The sequence below is a fragment of the Pongo pygmaeus genome, chromosome 4 (genome assembly GCF_028885625.2).
Source record: "Pongo pygmaeus isolate AG05252 chromosome 4, NHGRI_mPonPyg2-v2.0_pri, whole genome shotgun sequence".
NCBI classification, from domain to species: domain Eukaryota; kingdom Metazoa; phylum Chordata; class Mammalia; order Primates; family Hominidae; genus Pongo; species Pongo pygmaeus.
This window is the reverse complement of record NC_072377.2, coordinates 165,209,749-165,231,834: the sequence shown is the minus strand read 5'-3', so window position 1 is coordinate 165,231,834 and position 22,086 is coordinate 165,209,749. Positions and strand designations below refer to the sequence as shown.

The 22,086-nt window shown below is 45.3% G+C and overlaps 1 protein-coding gene across 5 annotated transcripts in view; it reads left to right on the top strand.

Annotated features, from left to right (window-relative positions):
* Positions 1 to 6,567: 6,567 nt before the first annotated feature.
* CCNJL (cyclin J like) overlaps positions 6,568 to 22,086 on the top strand; it is a 61,442-nt gene continuing 45,923 nt past the window's right edge. Inside the window, exons 1-2 of one of the 5 annotated variants that reach the window (XR_010126457.1) lie at positions 6,568 to 6,963; positions 7,355 to 7,469. Coding sequence is in view for 2 of the 5 variants with exons in the window: in XM_054489020.2 (XP_054344995.1) it covers positions 7,404 to 7,469 (66 nt within the window). In the remaining 3 variants the exon portion in view is untranslated. Of the gene's footprint in view, positions 6,964 to 7,354; positions 7,470 to 8,594; positions 8,681 to 22,086 lie in introns of those variants that run through there. The other 4 variants (XM_054489020.2, XM_054489019.2, XM_063665329.1 and 1 more) reach the window with 4 other exon arrangements.

Below are 22,086 nucleotides of genomic sequence, written 5' to 3'. Positions count from 1 at the left end.
GAAAACTTTGCCACAAGGATTGCTCACAGAGGGGGATGGGTGACTTCAGGTTAAAACCAACATGGGCTGGGCGAGGTGACCCTTGCTTGTAGTCCCAGCTACTCAGGAGGCTGAGGCAGGAGGATCCCTTGTTGAGCCTGGAGCTCCAGGCTGCAGTGAGCTATGATCATACCACTGCACTCCAGCCTGGATGACAGAGCAAAACTCCATCTCTTAAAACAAAAGAGAAAGAGAGAATATCTTTGGAAGGAAACATAAATGAATTTCTTCTGGGATGGCAGTCAGCTGGGACAGTGTGGGAGCAGTGTGAGATAGTTTGTGGACAGTTTATGGAGCCCTCTCTCAACTTGTTGTGAGTTCTTTTCAAAAGATTTTTATTGAGATATTTTAAAAATATGCTATTTAATGTCATTTTCAGTAAAGAAAAATTCAAAATGTAAAGTATTAGCATGAGTTTTTATCATTTATCTTTATGCAATGCCAGTTTTAAATGCAAAAATAAGAACACAGCTCACATGCAAAATCACTGAAATTACACAATTTCTATTTTGTAGCTTGAACATGCATATATATTTCATTCTTTCCGTAATGGTGAAAATACTCCACAAAATTAAGTTAACTATTTTTATTTCACTCTTGATACATGCACATCCAATCAATACTCTCTACCTTAGGCATAATACCAATGAGTAAGGAAGAGCTGAAGGAAGAGGAACTATGCGTTGCCCCATTTTTCCCTTTCTATCTATGTCGTAATACATGGTTGCCTAACACAGGGAAGTAATACCCCTAAGAAGGCATATGATAGGTTTCCCCGGTCATTCATGTTTCCTAGAATACTATCGCCTTCTGTTATGGATTAAATGGTGTACCTCCACAAAAGATATGTTGAAGTCTTAACCCTCAATAGCTCAGAATGTGACCTTATTAGGAAACAGGTTCATTGCAGATGTCATTATTTCAGATGACGTCACATTGAGTAGGGTGGGCCCTTAGTCCAATACGACCGGTGTCCTTGTAAGAACACATGGCCAGGCGTGGTGGCTCATGCCTGTAATTCCAGCACTTTGGGAGGCCAAGATGGGTAGATCACCTGAGGTCAGGAGTTCAAGACCAGCCTGGTCAACATGGTGAAACCCTGTCTCTACTAAAAATACAAAAATTAGCCAGGCATGGTGGTGCGTGCCTGTAATCCCAGCTACTGGGGAGGCTGAGGCAGGAGAATTGCTTGAACCCTGGAGGCAGAGGTTGCAGTGAGCCGAGATTGTGCTACTGCACTCCAGCCTGGCAACAGAGTGAGACTCCATCTCAAAAAAACAAAAAACAAAAGAAGAAGAAAAAGAAGAAGACTACGTGAAGAGAGAGAGAAGAAGCCCGTGTGAAGACACAGGCAGGGTTTGGAGTGCTGTAGCTACAAGCCAAGGAAGAACAAGGGACTCCAGGTTTAATACCTGGCCACCCCCAAAAACCAGGAAGAGGAAAAAAGAATTTTTCCTTAGAGTTTTCAGAGGGAGTATGGCCCTACTGACACCCTGATTTGGGACTTCTAGTACCCAGAATTGTGAGAGAAGAAAGTTCTGTTGTTTCAAGCCATCCCATTGTTGTACTTTGTTATGGCAGCCCCAGAAACTGATAACAACTTCTTTCCGTGTTCCAAAGCAAGTTCTAGTTCAAATAGAAAGCACAGCCTCTCAGGTACTCCCCCTGCCCCATGCCCACTTGTACACATGATCCACTGACCTTCTGCTCCCTTTGAATGTCACCAAACTCCATGCATCGCAGGTCCACTGGAATTCTATGCTCATGAGGCATGGGGTATAGTACATGCAAACAGAGAGAATGGAACAGCAGACACTTATCATGTGTCTCCTCTGCTCCCTGCATGCTTCACTGTCCTGAAGGATTTCATTTACAAAACACAGGTTCAATGATAAAATTTTCTATATGCATGGAGCTGGCCCTGGGTGAGACGGAGTTTTATTTTTCACTTATTCCTTCTGTGCCTTTTTAAATTTAAAAAATAATATGGACCAGCTTTATAAATGTCCTAGGCTTTGAGTTCTGTTTGCAAAATGCTGCTTTTTTATTCTTCCTGCCTTGTTCTCAGACCTAATCTGTCGACTCATATCTCAAGAACTCGTAGTCAAGGATCATAAAGGATTTGGCAAATGTTTTCTTGACTAAGTAGAGCACACGATTAAAAATCATTTAAAGGCATTGGATTGGTTTTTGGTTAAAGATCAAAGTGGTAATAAGGCAGATGTCTTCCGTCTGTCTCTGTAAACTGAGCCAGGCTTCATGCTTTTGGTCCTGAATGGAGCAGTGCCAACCATTAACACCATGAGGAAACACTATTCAAAGTATATGCCTCAACTTCCCCTGGGTAGCTGAGTATTTGAGGAATTTATATGCTTGACCCTGTCAGGATATTCACTGCAGTATGGTTACATGGAAGCTAATATTCACTGCAATGTGGTTATACGGAAGCAGAAGGCTAGAAATGTATGGACATTCCCAGGCTAAATGTCCATACATCATGATGGATCCATACTATGGAACTACGGGATGCCATGCAGTTCTTTGGGCACTGCCATGAAACAACAAAACAAAAAACAGTAAGGCACATGAGGATGTGTAGAGTATGCTACCATTCATGTAAAAGGAGAAAAAGGCATGAATGTCTACGTTGGTGAATGCATAAATCACTTCCGAAGGAAACATAAGACTCTGGTTATCACTGGGGAGGAGGAGAACAAGTCTGGGACCAGGGGGAGAACACGTACATTTTCCCACGTTTGAGAGTTTGTATCATGTGAAAAGCAAAAGGAAAGTTCAGTGCAAACTGGGCAGCTGATAATATCACAGTGAAAATATTAGACCAATTTGTCCTCTAAGAAAGATTGAAAAGGGCAGTTTTTTTTTTTTTAGAGATACATATGAAAGCTGAAGATAAGTAGAATGCACTCGCTCTAAATCTGTTGTTCCCAACCTGTGAGCTTCAGAGGTTGAGGGTGGAGGGATGGTAACTGACTCATGGTAAGCACTTAACAAAAGTTTAGTTTTTGAATGGCTTAATGAATGCTTCTTCTTGGCTTGGTTGGGGGTGGATGGGAGAAGTGATTCCAGTTGCATTGGTACTTCCTGCTGCCCGGCACAGGAAGCCTTCTCTGCTAAGGGCACCTGTGGACAGTGACTCAGCACAAAATCATCTGTTTATTGGTGCAATGTATATTTACTCTTCAGAAATACTGAGAAAATGAGGGACTCTGGAGAATGATACACAAAGGGGTGTGGAATGAGTATGCTTAGAATCCTACTGAAATAGCCCCTGGAGAAAAGCCCAAAGCTTCTGCTTTCCCTCTTAGTTATCCAAACTCCTGATAATTGATAGCTGAAGTTTAGGAAAAGGGCAGTACATATTAGTGAATAATAAAGGCCTATCTTCTTTCAATGTACCCAGCATAGAAAGATTGGGAAATAAATAATACTGCTATGAAAAACAAAACAAAACAACAATGCTGTTCATTGTTGTTGGATGGAAGAACCCGCTGGTACATATTGATATGTCATGTGATTATTTTAAAATAACATTCACTCTTTTTTTCTGGTTATGAAATAATGCATATTTCTTGTTGAAAATTTAGAAAATACAGAAATATTAGGAAAAAAGGTAAATTAAAATTTACCATAATCCTACCACTCTGATTACACAGTTAATATTTTTGCATATGTGTGTGTGCATGAATGTAGTTTAACTGGGATCGTACTCTAATCTTTTTTTGTTTTTATTCATCCCCTTAAAGACAGCTTATTCTTTCTCTTGTTTTTGTTTTTGTTTTCAGAGGCAGTGTCTCGCTCTGTTGCCCAGGCTGGAGTGCAGTGGCACCATCACGGCTCACTGCCGCCTCAACCTTTGGTGCTCAAGTGATTCTTCTATTTCAGCTTTCCGAGCAGCTAAGACTACAGGTGTATACCACCATACCTGGCGCGTGTGTGTGTGTGTGTGTGTGTTTTGGGGGGCGGGGGCGGGATCTTGCTATGTTGCCCAAGCTGGTCTTAAACTCCTGGCCTCATGCAATTCTCCCACCTCAGCCTCCCAGTGTGCTAGGATTACAGGCATGAGCCACCGTGCCCAGCCCAGTTTATCCTTTTTATTTAATAAATTATAAACATTTTCTCCAATTCATTATGCATCCTTTAAAAAATGTTTTTAAGAGACAAATAATTATTAAACCAGTTCCCTGTTCTAATGGTTCACTATAATGAAAAAGCATTTTTGATGAAACACCTTTGAAATAAATCTGCTTTTTTTAAAAGAATAAATTTCTACAGGTGGAAGAGTTAGATCAAATAATACAGTTTAAAATGTTTTATGTTGTCTTTCAGAAAGATGGTATTAATTTATATTCCCAACAACACTGTGTATTTACCAAAATTCCTTAAAAAAAAGTGCCCCACTGTTTTTTAAAAAAAGCTTTTAATTTGCACGCTAGGGAGTATGAGCATTTTAAAAATAACATCTATCCATATGAATTCCTTCTTTGACGGCATACCTACTCATGTCTTGCATCCATTTCTGCATGTAGGGTGTTAATGTTTTACATGCCGATTTATCAGAGGTCTAGAAAGTAGCATCAACCTTTTGTCACATTTGTTAAAAATATTTTCTCAAATTTGTCATTTGCCTTTTTGGCAGTGATAACTGATGTATCTAGATCCTGCATATTTATTCAAATATGTCTACTCACCTTGCCTTTGGTTTCTTCCCATGCCTTAGTATCTAGGCCTTCCCCTCCGTATAATTCGTGTATGTTTTCTTCTTATCCTCTTGTGATTTGCTTGTTTGTAGTTCTCTGAGTTCTTATATTTATTTTGGTGATATTTAAACAAGTCCTTGGTTTTACTTTTTTCCCCCAACCTAATTTATTAAATAATTTAGCCGTTTATACTTGTCCCAACAAAGTGAAATGCCACATTTATCATACAGTGAATTTTTAAATATATTAAATTTTCCTAAACTTTCAGTTATTCCACTGATGCTTAATCCATCCATTCTTGTGTCAACACTACACTGTTTTAACTATAGTGTTGCAATATGCTTTAAGATTTGATAATACAGTTCTATCCCCCCGGTTTTTTTGTTCGTTTGTTTGTTGAGATGGAGTTTCGCTCTTGTTGCCCAAGCTGGAGTGCAGTGGCACGATCTCGGCTCACTGCAACCTCCGCCTCCCAGATTCAAGTGATTCTCCTGCCTCAGCCTACCGAGTAGCTGGGATTACAGGCGTGCACCACCACACTCGGCTAATTTTTTGTATTTTTAGTAGAAACAGGGTTTCACCATGTTAGCCAGTTTGGTCTCAAACTCCTGACCTCAGGTGATCTGCCCGCCCTCGGCCTCCCAAAGTGTTGGGATTACAGGCGTGAGACACCGCACCCCGCCATCCCCCCGTTTTTAAAAGATACATGTATTAGCTTTTCTCACAGATATTCTCTCATTTGAATGTTAGAAAACATGTTAAGTGCCCCCGCCACCAATCTACCCACAACCATTAAAATTTTATTAAACAGAGTAATTTGGGTTAAGTTGGTGTTTGTGCCTCTATTCCTTCAAGCCTTCTTTATTATGTTTCAACCTTTGTAATGTCTTCATTAAGAGCCTGCACATTTATTCAGTTTATTTTTACGTATCTCACACTTTTAAAATAGTTCTTTTTGTTTGTTTGTTTTACATTAAAACTGCTCTTCAAGGTCCAATTGAAGCTTACCAAAGCTGATTTAATTTTTTTTTTCCAGGTGTGTCTTTATGTGCAGGAAAGCACTCAGAAACTAAAGACTCTTCAGTCACAGTTATTTAGTGTTCACTTAATACCTGGTGTAGTGATTATCCCTTTACACGCATTATCTCCTTTAATTTTCAGCTGGTTGGTGCAACTTTTATTTCCATTTTACACACGAGGCTCTGAGTTTGAGGAACTTGACAAAAATCACCCAGTTGGTAAGTGGATTTGATTCCAAATTTGTGAATCTCCAAAACTATCACAAAAATCAATCAGCCAAGAAGGATAGCCCAATGCTATGCCATCAGAGGGGCTGACTCAAAAGAATGACTTTCCAAAAGCAATCAATTGAATTAAAAAGACAATGTTTTCCATCCACCGGACCCGGCAAAAAAGCCTGGTTTTCCTCCAACTGAGACGTGGAGAAATATTCTGCAGGAGCACAACAAATGCCAGTGACTTAGGCTCCTTTAGAATTAGGGACTCGTGGGTGGGGAACAAGGGTGGTTTTTCTGCAGCTTTCACTGGAATTGTCCGTTTGGAAATCTACCTCCCCATGGCAGGGCAGGTTTAAAAGAAGAGGAAAACAAACAAAAAACAAAAACAGGAAAAAAAAAAAAAGAGAGAGAAAAACAGGTGGAACCGACGTAAGCATGGCTGGAGCAGTGCGCGCGGAAGGCAGAACTTTCTGGGGGCGTCTTGCCCGCACGTTTCACGCGTGGTGCGCGCAGGTGGCGCCGCGGTCTCTTTGCTTCCCGCGCAAGCCGGCGGGGTGCCCAGAAGGCTACCACTAGCCTCAGCGAAGGTGAGAGGGAAGCTTTCCGCCGAAGCGAGGGAGGACGGCGGGCAGGAAGCGGAGCCAGAGCTGGCAAAGAAAGGCTCCAATTCCCAGCCCCCCGCCCCGCGGAGCGCGGGGGCGCCGGCAGCGCATGCGCGAGGCCCGGCCCCCAATTCCCCCAGCGAGGGAGGGAGGCCCCCGGCGGCCGGGAGCCTGCGAGCCGCGGCGGGACCTGAGAGCACGCAGGGGCGCGGCGACGGCCGGGGCTAGTGGGGCTGCGGAGGCGGCCGTCGGGAGTGCGGAGCGCCTCGGGCGAGGGCCCAACCGCCGGCAGGCCCCAGAGGGCACGGCTGGCTCGGCACTAGGAGGGGCCCGGCGCTCGCAGCCCCCCACGCCCAGAGAGGATGCGTGAGTTTCGCCCCGGCTGGAGGGCAGGATGTGGGAGCAGGACAAAGGCTGGGCGGCGGGGGAGGAGTTGGGGACCGCGAGCTGGTGGCCGCCGCCAGAGCCCCAGCCTCGAGCGAGCTAGCGGAGTCGACAACTTTCTCTGCAACTTTTGCAAAAGGGAAGATAAAAATTCTGCAAGTTGTTGCACAGTTCCATATCGCCCCGTGTCCGGCGAGCAGAGGGGAGGGGGCACCGCAGCCTTCCCCGGACGGGAGGCGACCGCCAGCTCCTCTGAGCGGCGCAGGAGGGGGCGCCCGCCCGGGCCCGGGGCCAGGGGAGAGTGAGGATAGGGACACCGGGGGTCGGAGCCCGGGGCACGCTGTGGCCGCTGAAGTTGCCCGTGTCCACGCAGGGTGCGCCCTGAGAGCCGGGTAGCCTTGGATAGCGGCGCTGCGTACGCGATGATGGATGAGCCGTGGTGGGAAGGGCGCGTCGCCTCGGACGTCCACTGCACCCTGCGCGAGAAGGTCAGTCCCTCCCTGCCCTTGTCACTCTCAGGACTGGGTACAGTCGCCTTCAGTCTCGACTTCGTGTTCTCAGGTCGCCTGCGTGGGAACTCAGAACTCCCGGGTGCCTTTTTTTCCGCTTACCCTTTACCTTCTCTCGGAGTGTCTGAGCGGAATTGGGGGACGGGGGTTAGAGACTGGAGATGGGAGAGATTGAAATTGGTTTTTCTGATAAGGAGCTCAGAACTCTGGGCCAACTAGTCAGAGACAGCCACTGTACCTCTAAGGCAGTGTTTCCTATAGTATTGCCACCCTAGGTTATTTTAAACCATACGTGAAGGGGTCTTTAAAAAATATTGTGTATTCATTCTGATGTGTAATTTAAGAATGTGTATATATCTAGCAAGCTCTGCTTTTGGGATTTTCCATTTATTGTAATAATGATGTAGCAGTTTATTTTAAAACATTTATTTAAGTAAAAGTAGTGACTCTATATAAAGATAAGTGGTAGTACAGGGAATACATGGTTATGGCCAAATACAAGTATCTATGTGTATATCTAGAATGGGACCGAATGAAATTTAAGGAACACCTGTATAATTGAAAGAGGCTACAAAACAGGAGGCTGAGGGAAGAAAACAAAAACTCCCCTGCCGGTTTGCCTCCTGTGGCAGAAGGTGGGTGGGAGCAGCTGAAATGTGATCCCTGCACACCCCTGTCCTCAAGGAGAGAAGAGTTGAGGGGCATTGGGAAGGTGGAAGATTCCAGGTGGGCTGGAGGCATGCCCTGTGTGTCTTGCCTCCAGCCCCTGGGCTGAGACTGGCAAGGGGTGGCTTGGGGAACAGGTGTGAAGTAGTGAATGGATTGCTTTCCTAGGGCTGCCGTTACAAAGGACCACAGAAACTGGAGGGCTTAAAGCAACAGAAATTTATTTCAGCTCTGGAAGCTGAAGATCCCAGATCAAGGTGTTAGCAGGGCCATGACTCTCAAAAGGCTCCAGAGAAGGATCTTTCCTTCTTCCTTCTTAAATTTGCTGGTGCTTGGTTATCCTTGGCCTTCCTTGGCTTGTGGGTTCATCATTCCAGTCTCTGCCTCCAGTGTCACATGGTTCTATCTGTGTGTCTGTCTGTTTTCTCTTCTTTCGAGGATACCCGATCATTGGAGTAGAACCCACTCTAATCCAATGTGATGTCATCATAATTTAATTACATCTGGAAAGACTCCATTTCCAAGTAAGGTCACATTCTGAAGTTCCAGATTGACATGACATTTGGGGGGACACTACTGCGCCCAATACAGGGAGGAAAAGGTCTTCCTAGTGCGGTACCTGAGCCCCCACACAGGTTTCACAGTCAGTGCATTTGCTCCCAGTGTCTGGAGGAGCTCTGCTTAAAGGGTCACCAGCTACTTAGTGTTTTTACCTCATTGAGTAACTGTCTTCCAGTCTAATTATGCCTTTTTCTTTTCTTTCTGTACCTGCTGACCTGTCTCTGTCCTGCGTTGCTTGGCAAGGCTGTAGCTTTCCTCTGTTCCCTTGGTCTTCTTTCCAGAACAGAGTGGCCAAGGTGTGGCACATTCTAGGCATCTGGACGAGAAGAAATCCAGGTCTTGTTGGTTCAGTTGAAAAGCAAGGAAAGTGGTAGGGGTATGGTCCTGGCCCTTTTCTGGAGGTGGTGGGTGAATGGAGCTAGTGAGGACTGCCGCGGAAATTGGGCTTTCTAGTTTATCATAGACTCAAGTGGTTGTCATTTCTGCTCATAGCTTAGGAGGAACTACTTCGACCTGATTTGCCCCTTTCTAGAGGGAAGGATTTCTAAGAGCGATAAATACCATTTGTTTAGTTACCTGAGAATGCCCAACCTTTTATACATAAGGGAGGATGTCCTAAATGTTCCTTCAGCTGTTCAAAGAAGCAAGAAAGGCGCCATGAACTGCTATAGCCATGTCATAGTGCCATATGAGTTTACTGTTGGGCTGCCTACCTCGGAGAGACGATGAGTTTGTCCCAGTTTTGCCGGTTAGAAATAGAAAGCTCACCCAAGGACTGATGGCCAAGGTCAACCTTGACTTAAAGCTAGCCTTATTAGGGCAAATCCCAAGTTCCTTTGGTTATAATGTCCCACCTCCTCAAAATACTGCTATTGTTCTCCTTTGCTTTATTTCCCCTCCCACTTCAAAGAAGAAAATGCTTCTTCAAAAATTTGGCTTCATGGAGTTCGGCAAGAAGAGTGAAGACTAGGGAAACCTAGTAGCCATACTAGCCTTGCCTTTCTTGAGGAACAAGGGCTGGCATTTTGTTTTTCTCAGACAGGGGAATTGTTTTTCTCAAACGTCTACTCTGATAATATGTTTCTAACACTGTAGAACAACTTTACAAGTGCCTGGCACACAGTAGACACTCACTCTTAGTTGAATGTTGCCCGATGAATACAAAGCATGTTTACATATATGCTGTGTAACTGTTACCATACAACCACAAGCAGTTATCCTCACGTGACCGACACAGGAGGCGAAGCTGAGATCACTGAGACACTGGGAGCCCCACTTTGTCAGATATGAGATTCCAGTCTAGCATCATACTACAGGGTATCAAAAACTTGACACCACAGAAACAAGTCTTGGTACTGCATGCACACTAGTGATGGAAGTGAAACCCTGATCTGCTCATTTAACCTCTCTAAATCTGGCCCCTATCATCCATTCTTCCCAGAATAGCCAGAATTTAGATTGTGTCATTCTCTGCTTAAAGACCTCCAATGTCATCTCACTGCACTTACAATTCCCAGTCCTTACCACTGCGTGGAATACCCAGCACAGCCTGGCTCTGGCCTGCTCTCTGACCCTGTCTCCCACCCCTTCCCTACCCTCCATTCCATTGCTCTTGAGCCACACTGACCTCCTTTCTGTTCCTGGAACAAGTTAAGCTTGTTCATGTCTCAGGGCCTTTGCACTGGCTCTTTCCTCTATTTGGATTCTGTGTTTCTCAGACTCTCACATGGTTGCTTGTCTCCCTTAATCTATTGCTGCCTCTCCATGTCACTCTATTAAATCACCTTGTTTTTTCTTTCTAGCATTTACCAGGATCTGAAGTGTTTTTCTGTTTTTTTGTTTGTTTGGTTTTTTTGAGATGGAGTCTCGCTCTGTCACCCAGGCTAGAGTGCAGTGGCACGATCTCAGCTCACTGCAACCTCCGCCTCCCGGGTTCATGCCATTCTCCTGCCTCAGCCTCCCGAATAGCTGGGGTTACAGACATGTGCCACCATGCCCAGCTAATTTTTGTATTTCTAGTAGAGACGGGGTTTCACCTGTTGGTCAGGCTGGTCTTGAACTCCTGACCTCATTATCTGCCCACCTCGGCCTCCCAAAGTGCTGGAATTACAGGTGTGAGCCACCGTGCCTGGCCTGAAGTTATTTTTCATTTGTTTGCTGCCTTTCTTCCCACACTAGAATACATGCTACATGAGAAGAGGCCTGTGTTTGTCTTGTTCCTTGTGGGGGCCTCAGTGCCTTGAACACAGCTTCCCAATGTGTGTGGAATGACAAAGAGAATGAATAAGTCAGTCTTTGCTTTCCTCTTCTGTAAGCTGGGAGAAATGCTTTACAGCAATGTTAGGATTAAGTGAGAGAACTTAAGAACAGTGTGAGGTGCATGGTGGGTACTTGGCAGGCATTGCACCTCTCCACTTAGGGTGGCTGCAGGATAATGATAGCCCGTTCACATAGTGCTGCTCAGAGTAAGGCTTAGAGTTTATGACCACCCTCCAAGGGGTCCACAGATGTGATAGGTAATCCTTGTAAGAAAGGCACTGTTAGCCACTTGGACCATTGGTCCGATGATGGTGTTGAAGTCAGGAAAGGGACTAGTTCACCAAAAATCATGTATCTACTGAAGGCTGGGACCCAGGAGTGAGACCCCATTGGTAAGACCCTCTAAGCAGCCTGGCATCCCGATGGGTGGATGTGGGGAGTTGAACCCTCCTCCAGCCCAAATTACTCTGGAGAAATCTCTCCCTCCCCTTTCTGTAGGCCACCTTTATCCCATGCTCAGCCCTTAAATTCCTCCTTGGATCCTTCTTCCTGTCCCTGTTGCATCTGCAGAAGCCCACCTACGACCCCGCTCCCTTCAGCTCCTCTCCTCTGACCTTTCTGCTAGGGGTGGGAGTGCCAGCCAGTACAGGGATGTGGGGTTTCTTACCTGCTACGTGTGTGCCCCTTGACCCTCTTCCCTGAACCAAAAGGAGGAGTAGATTGTCACCAGGCTGGCGTCACCAGTGAGGAGGCTGCTAGTGATGTTTTTCTGGTAACCAAGTCTGTGCCAGGTCTGTCCAGATTAAAACTCGGGGCCATTTGTTTTTTTCTTGAAAGATGCATCCACCTAAGTTTAAAATTAATAGGGTGTTGAATCCAAGAACTAATAGATTTTGGTGAGTGCTGGTTACACATGATGGAATGAGAGCATTGGATGGTACGCAGCTTGAGGGCCACGTTCCTTGTCCCTCAAGCCTCTCCTTTGTCATGTGTCCTGGCCCCACCCTCATCCTTGCTTCTTTCACCATCTTTGTCGCCCTGCATAGTGACTTGTCCTACCCACTAGACTGTGAGCTCCTTGCAGGTATGAGGTGTGCCTTGTTAACCTCGGCATTCCCAGACCAGTGTCTGAGTCAGAGAGGGACCTCAGGATGTCCGCCGCCTCACCTGATGCAGGCACAGGCATTGTGAGTGCACAAAAGAGTGAGACAGCCCCATATAGACTCTTCTGGGAAATGTTGAATGAATGCTTGTGTGCAGGGACGCTTCCTGGGAATCCTTCATCTCGTGTTCGGCATCTGCCAGGACAGTCTTTGTGTGTGTGGCCACAGCATTGACTATGGTGCCCAGCACAGGATCTGGTTGATGGAGGATACCACCCCAGCTTCCTACAGACCTGCATGTTCTCCTGTCAGGTAACATGGGGCAGGAAGTTAGAAAAGCAATTACCCACAAGGGCAGATTTACTGGCCTGGACCAAAGTACAGCTTAAGGATCTTAGGAGAATAACTGCAGGTTGAGCCCAGATAACAGAAATGTGGATAATTCCTCCCAGACTTCTAACAGGAGGTCCCGTTTTTCTTCCTGAATTTTCTGAGCAGCAAAGTAGATAGAACTTGCACTCATCTCCTTTTGATTTATGCCCATTTTACACATAATCTTTACTCTCCAATTAGAAGGAAGTAGTTATGTTAGTAAGCAAAGACACACACCACTGTGACTTAAGGCTTCTTGAGTGTGTAGAAGACTTTCTGAATACAGGGATTTCTGGAGTTCTTAGGGGAAAAAAATCTCCCTCCCAAAACCATGTTGATAAGCTCTGCTTGACATGAGCTGGTAACTTTATCTTCCTGGGCTCCAGGGAGCCAGGGGCTAGGGGCTCCCTCCTTCTCCTCCACTGGGTGTTTACCTTCTCCCAGGATGGGAGTCATGTGATACCTTAGGGGTCTTCTCATCCTGCTCCAGACTTGATATCTGCAGGGCAACCAGCCACCTAATGCGTTTTTTCCCACTTCCTGAAGCTTACTTCATTGCACACTCAGAGGACTTCAGCTCTGTGAGACTTTTTTTTTTTTTTTTTTTTTTGAGACGGAGTCTTGCTCTGTCACCCAAGCTGGAGAGCAGTGGCATGATTTTGGCTTACTGCAACCACTGCCTCCTGGGTTCAAGTGATTCCCCTGCCTCAGCCTCCCGAGTAGCTAGGATTACAGGCGCACACCACACCCAGCTAACTTTTGTATTTTTAGCAGAGGCGGGGTTTCACCATGTTGGCCAGGCTGGTCTCTTAACTCCTGACCTCAGGTGATCCGCCCGCCTCGGCCTCTCAGAGTGCTGGGATCACAGGCGTCAGCCACTGCTCCTGGCCGCATTTCTTAAGCCAGTGGACAGATAAAAGATGTTTGATTGGCGACTGAATCTATGCAAAGATCTTCCAAAACATGAACAGCAAACGTTTCGTTTAGTGATGATAATGTTAGTAGCTACTGTTTATTGAGCACTTTCTAGATTTCTGGCAGTGTGCCAGCATGCTCCCATATATTATCTTATTTACTCCTCACTTTGGCCCTAGTGTTAGGATTAACCCCAGTTTACAGACAAGAAACTGCAAGGCTCAGAGGAATAAGTGTCTGAGATGAAACCGCGGATTGTATCAAAGCTTGAACATAAATTCATTTTAAAAATATCCAATTTAACACAAAGTGGAAATACAAAGCAGGGTAAAATTGAGGTTCTGTCGTCCATGACACTATAGGCTCTTGTGTTTTAGTTTGTTTTATGGCGCTCTCCAAGGGATGTGCTCTCCCTAAACCACCGTGAAAAGCTAGCCGCTATGGGCACGGGCCTTGCTCTGGGCATTGGAAAGGGCTGATGACTAGGCCAAGATCGCCTTTATTTGGCCCTGGTGAGTGGCCATGCCTGGGCCTCACCTGTATGTGGTGCCTCTCCCCTCAAAGTGATTTGGCCTCTGCCATTGCCTGTCCCTAACTTACCAGGGAAAAGGACACCTCTGGGCACCCCCGCTTGCTGAACTCTGACAGCTGGATAGTGGTAGAAATTCATCCCAGCTTCATCCTCAGCCCCTGTGGCAAAACTGCATCATTTTTTAGTGACTCCTGAAGCTTGCACACCCTTTTATTTCTCTCTTCCGACATCAGTATTTTTTTCTCACTCCTTCCCCTAAATTCCTCAAATTTCCCCACTTCAAGGCTGAACATCTGTCTCCTTATAGAAGTCAGTGACCTGGCCAGGCGCAGTGGCTCATGCCTGTAATCCCAGCACTTTGGGAGGCCGAGGTGAGCGGATCACGAGGTCAAGAGATCAAGACCATCCTGGCCAACAAGGTGAAACCCCGTCTCTACTAAAAATACAAAAAAATTAGCCGGGTGTGATGGCATGCACCTGTAGTCCCAGCTACTCGGGAAGCTAAGGCAGGAGCATTGCTTGAACCCGGGAGGCGGATGTTGCAGTGAGCTGAGATGGCGCCACTGCATTCCAGCCTGGCAACAGAGCGAGATTTCCTCTAAAAAAAAAAAGAAAGAAAGAAAGTAGTTACCAAGGTCCATACTCAACAAAGGGCTCATGGATTTGGGTAGGTCATCCTCCACTTGGTTTTTCCATTCCCTTCCCCTTCTTTTGGATTTCTGCATCCCTCAAGGGGAAGTTCTCCCCAAATCACAAGATGTCTCCAGATCTACCAAAAAGAAAGTGTTCCAAACGCTGGCAGTGGGATGTGTCTCCCTGGCTTAGTTACAGGAATGTGTCATTCAGGCCTTTCAAGCTCAAATGCTGGCTTTGACAAGCTCTTTCCTCCTCTAATGGCAGGGCTATCTTATATTTGTGGCCTTCAAGTGACACCCTAAGCAGTCTGCCCTCATGACCCCCTGGAGATGAAGGTGTGGGGTGTGGGGGCTCATAAAATAAGGAGAAATTTCCTGCAGTCTAACCTGCAGAGGGGATTCAAGCTGCCTTAGAAGGTGTATACAGAGGATGGAAGATGGACTGGGAAGAGTTGAAAACCACAAATGAGGTTGGGGGACAAGATGGGCTGCCACTCAAGATAGTGTCTAACTTTGAGACTGACTGCAGTGCTTCACACGTATTCTGGAGGAATCTGGTGACAAAACTGAACCAGAACTTGGCATTGTCGCTTGAGTCTTTTAGGCCTTAGAATACCAAAATGCTCAGTGTGTGCACAATACCCTGTCAAGACATGGTCTCAGTGCACCTTACCTGTGGCAGAAGCAAATTACCTTTGAAGGCTTCCTTTCCTCTGCAAAATTACAACAGCAATTCCTGCCCCACCTGCCACCCAGGTGTCCCAGGGACAAAATGGGTGTGGGTGTACCCCATCAATCTCCAGGGCCTCCACATCATGAGATGGGCAAGGGACTTGGCTGGGCACTCTGGTTGGCTGGGGAAGCCTGTGCTGTCTAAGGGAGGGGAGGACATTTAAGACTTGGAGCTGGCCCTGTGCCCTTGTCCTTGACTTCTTCTTTGTCTTCCTAAATCACACAGTCCCTCGGGTAAAGGAAGTGCAGCCAACAGTTCTCTAGTATATCTGAGCACCTGGCAGAAAGAGGTGACACTGCGACTCTGCTGTTCTCTCTTTTTCTTTTTGAGTTATTACACACACACACACAGCATTTGTTTAGGAAATGGCAAAAATGAATATAAGCAAACAGAAGAAAGTAAAATTCCCCTCACAATCCTACCACTTGGAAACAATGTCTGTTGACGTTTTTGGTTTGTGTCCTTTTCTGTGCATGTCATCACAATACATTTTTATTTTGGATTTTTTTTTTTTTCAGTAAAAATGGAAAATACCGGCCGAGTGCAGTGGCTCATGCCTGTAATCCCAGCACTTTGGGAGGCTGAGGCAGGTGGCTCACTTGAGGTCAGGAGTTTGAGACCAGCCTGGCCAACATGGAGAAACCCTGTCTCTACTAAAACTACAAAAATTAGCTGGGTGTGGTGACGAGTGCCTGTAATCCCAGCTACTGGGGAGGCCGAGGCAGGAGAATAGCTTGAACCCGGGAGACGGAGGTTGCAGTGAGCCGAGATTGCACCATTGCGCTCCAGCTTGGGCAACAAGAGCAAAACTCCATCTCAAAAAAAATAAATAAAAAGGAAAATACCTTGTCATAAAACACTTTGTCTATTTCCCATATACATTTTTCCATATCATTCTTCTCCACCCAATTCCTGATTATTGGACACTAGCAAAAAATTAGAAACAATCAATTGTTTGTTTAGAATAGACAACACGTGAATGTGATGTTGAGAAACCCACACTATACGAAAGAGTAGATGGTGGAAAAAGGCTTCCTGCCACCCTTGTCCCTGAATTTCCCTCCCCAAAAGGTACCACTGACCCCAGTTTCTCGTGAATCCTATCCTGTGTGTAAGAAAGCATAAATCACGTGTGCTTTAACAGAGAGGTAGTATGAGTTACACACTTTCCTTTACCATTTCATTATTTCAGTGTTTATTTTATTATTATTACTATTATTTTTTATTGAGACAGAGTTTCACTCTGTTGCCCAGGCCGAAGTGCAATGGCATGATCTCGGCTCACTGCAACCTCTGCTTCCCGGGTACAAATGATTCTCTTACCTGAGCCTCCTGAGTAGCTGGAATTACAAGCATGTGCCATGACGCCCGGCTAATTTTTGTATTTTTAGTAGAGATGGGGTTTCATCACGTTGGCCAGGCTGGTCTCAAACTCTTGACTTCAAGTGATCCGCCCATCTCAGCCTCCCAAAATGCTGGGATTACAGGAGTGAGCCACCATGCCTGGCCTCATTATTTTAATGTTTAGATTTTAATAATCTAAATAACTTTTATGAAACCATGAATAGAAGGGATTTTTTGTATATTGCGCTAATTGTAGCAATAATGATATATAGTGGGCACTCAGGAAATTTATACTGAACAAATGAATAGAAGATTTCCTTTTGGTCATTTTCTATTCAAGTATATACATTTTATTTTACAAAAATACTATCAAGTATATCACAGTTTCATAACTTTTTTCCTTAACTGCACATGCTAAATAACCTTCTGTGTCATTTTCTATCCTTCTACAATCCCGTGCATAACGTTTTATGGATGCATCATGATTTCACTAACTCATCTCATTGTTGGATATTTAGGGGACTTCTTATTCATTTTTTAAAAATTGAAGTATAATTTATATACAGTACAATATACAGATCTTAAGTGAATATACAGTTCATAGTGTACAGTGAGTTTTGACAAATGTATATACTCATGTAACCACCACCATAATCAAGACATAAGGCCAGGCACGGTGGCTCATGCCTGTAATCCCAGCACTTTGGGAGGCTGAGGTGGGTGGATCACATGAGGCCAGGAGTTCGAGACCTGCCTGGCCAACATGGTGAAACCCCATCTGTACTAAAAATACAAAAATTAGCTGGGCGTGGTGGCACATGCCTGTAATCCCAGCTACTCGGGAGGCTGAGGCAGGAGAATTGCTTGAACCCGGGAGGCAGAGGTTGCAGTGACCCAAGATCGTGCCACTGCACTCCAGCCTGGGTGACAAAGAAAGACTCTGTTTCAAAAAAAAAAAAAAGATGGCCGGGTGTGGTGGCTCATACCTGTAATCCCAGCACTTTTGGAGGCCGAGGCAAGTGGATCACAAGGGCAGGAGTTCAAGACCATCCTGGCCAACATGGTGAAATCCAATCTCTACTTAAAATTAAAAAAAAATCGCTGGGCGTGGTGGCACACGCCTGTAGTCACAGCTATTCAGGAAGCCGAGGCAGAAGAATCGCTTGAACCCGGGAGGCAGAGGTTGCAGTGAGCCGAGACTGTGCCACTGTACTGCAGCCTGGGTGACAGAGTGAGACTCCATCTCAAAAAAAAAAAAGACATAGGACATTGCCATCAACCTAGAAAGTTCCTCATCAGTCCCATCCTGTCCCCAGCCTTAGGCAATCACTGATCTGCTTTTTGTCCTTGTAAATTAGATTTGTCTTTTCTAGAGTTTCATATAAATGGAGTTATATGTATGTACTCCTTTCTGCCTGCTTCTTTTTACTTAATGTAATGCTTTTGAGATTCGTCTGTGTCGTGTCTATCAGGAGTTTATTTCTTTTTATTGCTGATTAGTATTCCGTTTTATGTCTATAAAAATTTATTCATCCATTTCCCCACTGAATGCCTTTTTGAGTTGCTTCTAGTGTACCATTTGATTTTATATAGCACTGCCGTGGTGATCCTTGATTTATATCTTTAAGTATGCTCAGCAATAAGTTCCTAAAATGGAAGCGCTAATCACAGGGTATGATTTTAAGAACCTTACATATCACCAGGTAATAAATTCCCACAAGATTGCGCTAGTATACTTCCAGTGGTGGTATGGAAGAGTGCCTGCTTCCCAGCAACTTTGCTAATCCTGGATATTACCCTTAAAAAAGATTAGTACCATTTGGATAGGTTAAAAATGGTGCTGAATGGCTGTGTTTAAAAGGAGCAGGAGCCGGGCATGGTGGCGTGCACCTGTAGTCCCACCTATTTGAGAAGTTGAAATGGGAGGATCATTTGGGCCCAGGAGTATGAGGCTGCAGTGTGCTATGATTATGCCAGAGTGAGACCCCTGTCTCTTTTTTTTTTAAAAAAGAGTGGGAACCCCGAGTGGGAAAATGACTAGAGCAGGGGTGTCCAATCTTTTGGCTTTCTTGGGCCACACTGGAAGAAGAATTGCCTTGGGCCACACATAGAATACACTAACACTAACAATAATTGATAAGCTAAAAAAAAAAAATCACAAAAAATCTCGTAATGTTTTAAGAAAGTTTATTAAGTTGTGCTTGCCACAGTTAAGGTTGTCCTGGGCAGCGTGGGGCCCACGGTCTGTGGGTTGGACACGCTTGTGCTAGAGGATGGCAAGGCGAGAGGAAGGGAACTCTGAATCCTTTCTAGGCTTCATGGAGCCCCATCTGCAGCACGGAACTGGCCTGAGACCTGCAATCAAGGGCTGGATGAGGGCCGTTAAGGTGACCTGGCTGGAAAACTCCTCTAGCTCCCTCTTAGTCCCGCATTGCAGTGTGTGCTGCCGCTGGTAACTGGATCATTCGGAGGCAGAATTTGAATCATCCTGAGGCACTGAGTGCCTCGTAGGTCCCTGGAGCAGATGGTTCCAGGCCCTGGGCATTCTTGTGACATGGATACCCACGCCATACTGCCAGCTGCTAAGTCTGGAAGTGGCCATGAAGTGATTTGGGTGGAAGGGTTGGGGGGACACGAGGAGGAAGGAGAGGATGTCATTCAGAACAGAAGCATCGGGAATTGGATAGATTCAGTTATTGTAAGGGAAAGTTGGAGAGAACTTCAATGGCATCAGAAGGAAATTGGCCACACTACGGTCCATCCATGCATGAAAATATGGTGCAGTCATTAGATGCGATGTGGTAGACAGTGTTGGTGTGCGATGGACTTCTGATTATTGTAAAAAAAAAAAAATCCAAGCAATTCAGAGCACTTCTGACTCTTTGGAGTGAACCATTGTTTTTTCCTTAACTTTTTATTGTGGAAATTTAAAAAGATACACAAATGTGGAGAGAACAGTAGAATGAGTCCTCACATACCCGCCACCCAGCTTCCTCACCTGTTTCATCTGTTCCCCCAGACACTGTGTCATTTTACCCATAAATGGCACTACCAGATAAGAGCTTTTTTTTTTCAATATAACAACTATGCCATTTTCACACCTAAAATAATTAACAATAATTCATTAATATCTTCTGTTGTCCATTCCTCTGTTGTCTCAGAAATGGTTTTTATAGTTGTTCACATCATAATCCATATAAAGTCCATGCATTACATTTTTTTTTTTTTAGTGTCTTTTAAGCTGGGCATGGTGGCTCACTTCTGTAATCCCAGCACTTTGGGAGGCCGAGGTGGGTGGATCACCTGAGGTCAGGAATTCGAGACCAGCCTGGACAACAGAGTGAAACTCTGTCTCTACTAAAAATACAAAAAAATTAGCCAGGCCTGGTGGCAGGCACGTGTAATCACAGCTACTCGGGAGGCTGAGGCAGGAGAATCACTTAAACCGGGGAGACAGAGGTTGCAGTGAGCCGAGGTCGTGCCATTGCGCTCCAGCCTGGGCAACAAGAGCGAAACTCAGTCTCAAAAAAAAAAAAAATTTTAAAATTAGCTAGGCATGGTGACACACACCTGTAATCCCAACTACTTGGAAGGCTGTGGTGGGAGGATTGCTTGAGCACGGGAGGCCCGGGCTGCAGTGAGCCGTGTTTATGCCACTACACTATAGCCTGAGTGACAGACCAAGACTCTGTCTCAAAAAATAAATAAATAAATAAATATAAAATACATAAATGTTCTCAAGTATTTTACTCTCCAATGGTCCCCTACCCTGCCTGAAAATATTTTTTTCATGCCATTGATTTTCAGAGAAAACAGTTTGATTTGTCCTGATAAATATCCTATATTCTGGATTTGACCTGCTACCTCCTCATACTGTCGTTTAACTTGAATTCATTGTTAACAGATCGGTTTATACACTTCGCTAATGTTGTTGGATTATAATATGCTTTAACCTACCTGTTTTCTAGCTGTAGACTCAAGCATCACTTCCTCAGAGAAGCCGTCCCTGACTCCCAGACAAGGACAGGCTGGGCCTTTTGTATGTTCTCAGAGCACCCTTGGTGATTCCTTAAGCACTTAGCACAATTTGTAATTATACACCTATTTCTGCAATTATTTGATGTAGAGCTAGCTCCCTCCCCAGACTGTAGGCCCAGGGGAGCAGGCGCTGGGTCTCTCCAGCTCTCAGCAGAGTGTGTGTTGCATAAGGGTCCCTCCATCAGGATTTGCTCATCACTGACACCTTATCTGACTGAAGTCTGTGCTGTGCAGCCCACAAATTGCCTTCCTGGACTTCACTGTCGAAACCATCTTTTTTTTTTGAAATAGAGTCTCTCTCTGTTGCCCACGCTGGAGTGTAGTGGCGCAACCTTGCTCACTGCAACCTCCGCCTCCTGGATTCAAGCGATTCTCATGCCTCAGCCTTCTGAGTAGCTGGGATTACAGGTGCGCACCACCACGCCTGGCCTCAACATAGTCTTGTGGGGTAGGTAGCATGGCTACCAGTAACTCCACCATATACTAGTAGAAAAATGGCATCTGAGGGGTTAAGTATTTGACCAGAGTCCCCCTTTTAAGCAAGGTAGTTAAAGCCTTAATATTTTGCGGATCTGCTGTCCCCGCCTGACCTTAGATAAGGCACACATAGAGCAGAGGACTTGCAATGCAGCCTCCAAGTTGGTGATGGTGTAACATGGACTTCCCCTCGAGCAGAGCTGACACCCTGGGCAGCCACCAAGCTAGGTGAGAAGGCGGGGGTTGGTGGAGCAAAGCTGTTGACTTGGCGTTGAAATTTCTCTTCGGCCTCTCCTTTTGTGTTAACTTTTGGTTTTGAAATCATTTCAAACTTAGAGAAGAGTTGCAAGCATAATATGCAATTTTGTGAACATTTTAACACATTTGTCCTGTCATTCTTTTTCTCTATTTATATTTCTTTTCTTCAACCAAGTTGCAAAAATAATGCCCCATTATCCCTTAATACTTCAGGGTTTATTTCTCTGGTGTTTTTTTGTTTGTTTGTTTGTTTTTTTGTAAATAGAGACAAGATCTCACTGTGTTGCCAGGTTGGTCTCAAACTCTTAGGCTTAAGCGATCCTCCCGCCTTGGCCTCTTAAAGTGTTGGGATTACAGGCGTGAACCACTGCACCCAGCCATGGTTACTTTTAAGATTGGCTCTGAAGCGGTTTCTGCTGGAATTTTTGTCAGATCACTAGGGACATCTATCTTCCCAGGACCTCCCCAGAGCCATGTTTCAGGAAGAGGGGATTCAGCCTTCTGGTTAGGAAGAAAGAAGCCAAGCAGTCACTGGTGGGCTTTGCTGGCTTCAACTGTGGGGAAGGCAGAGCTCTGGCTAATTTTCTGGGGCCATCTTCTTGGCTTGGTTGTCACACAGTGCCCACGAAAGCAGCCTGTTTATCCAGTGGTCATTTAGTAAGCCTCATGTGTAACCTGCAAGACCTGTGGGAGGCTCTGCCAG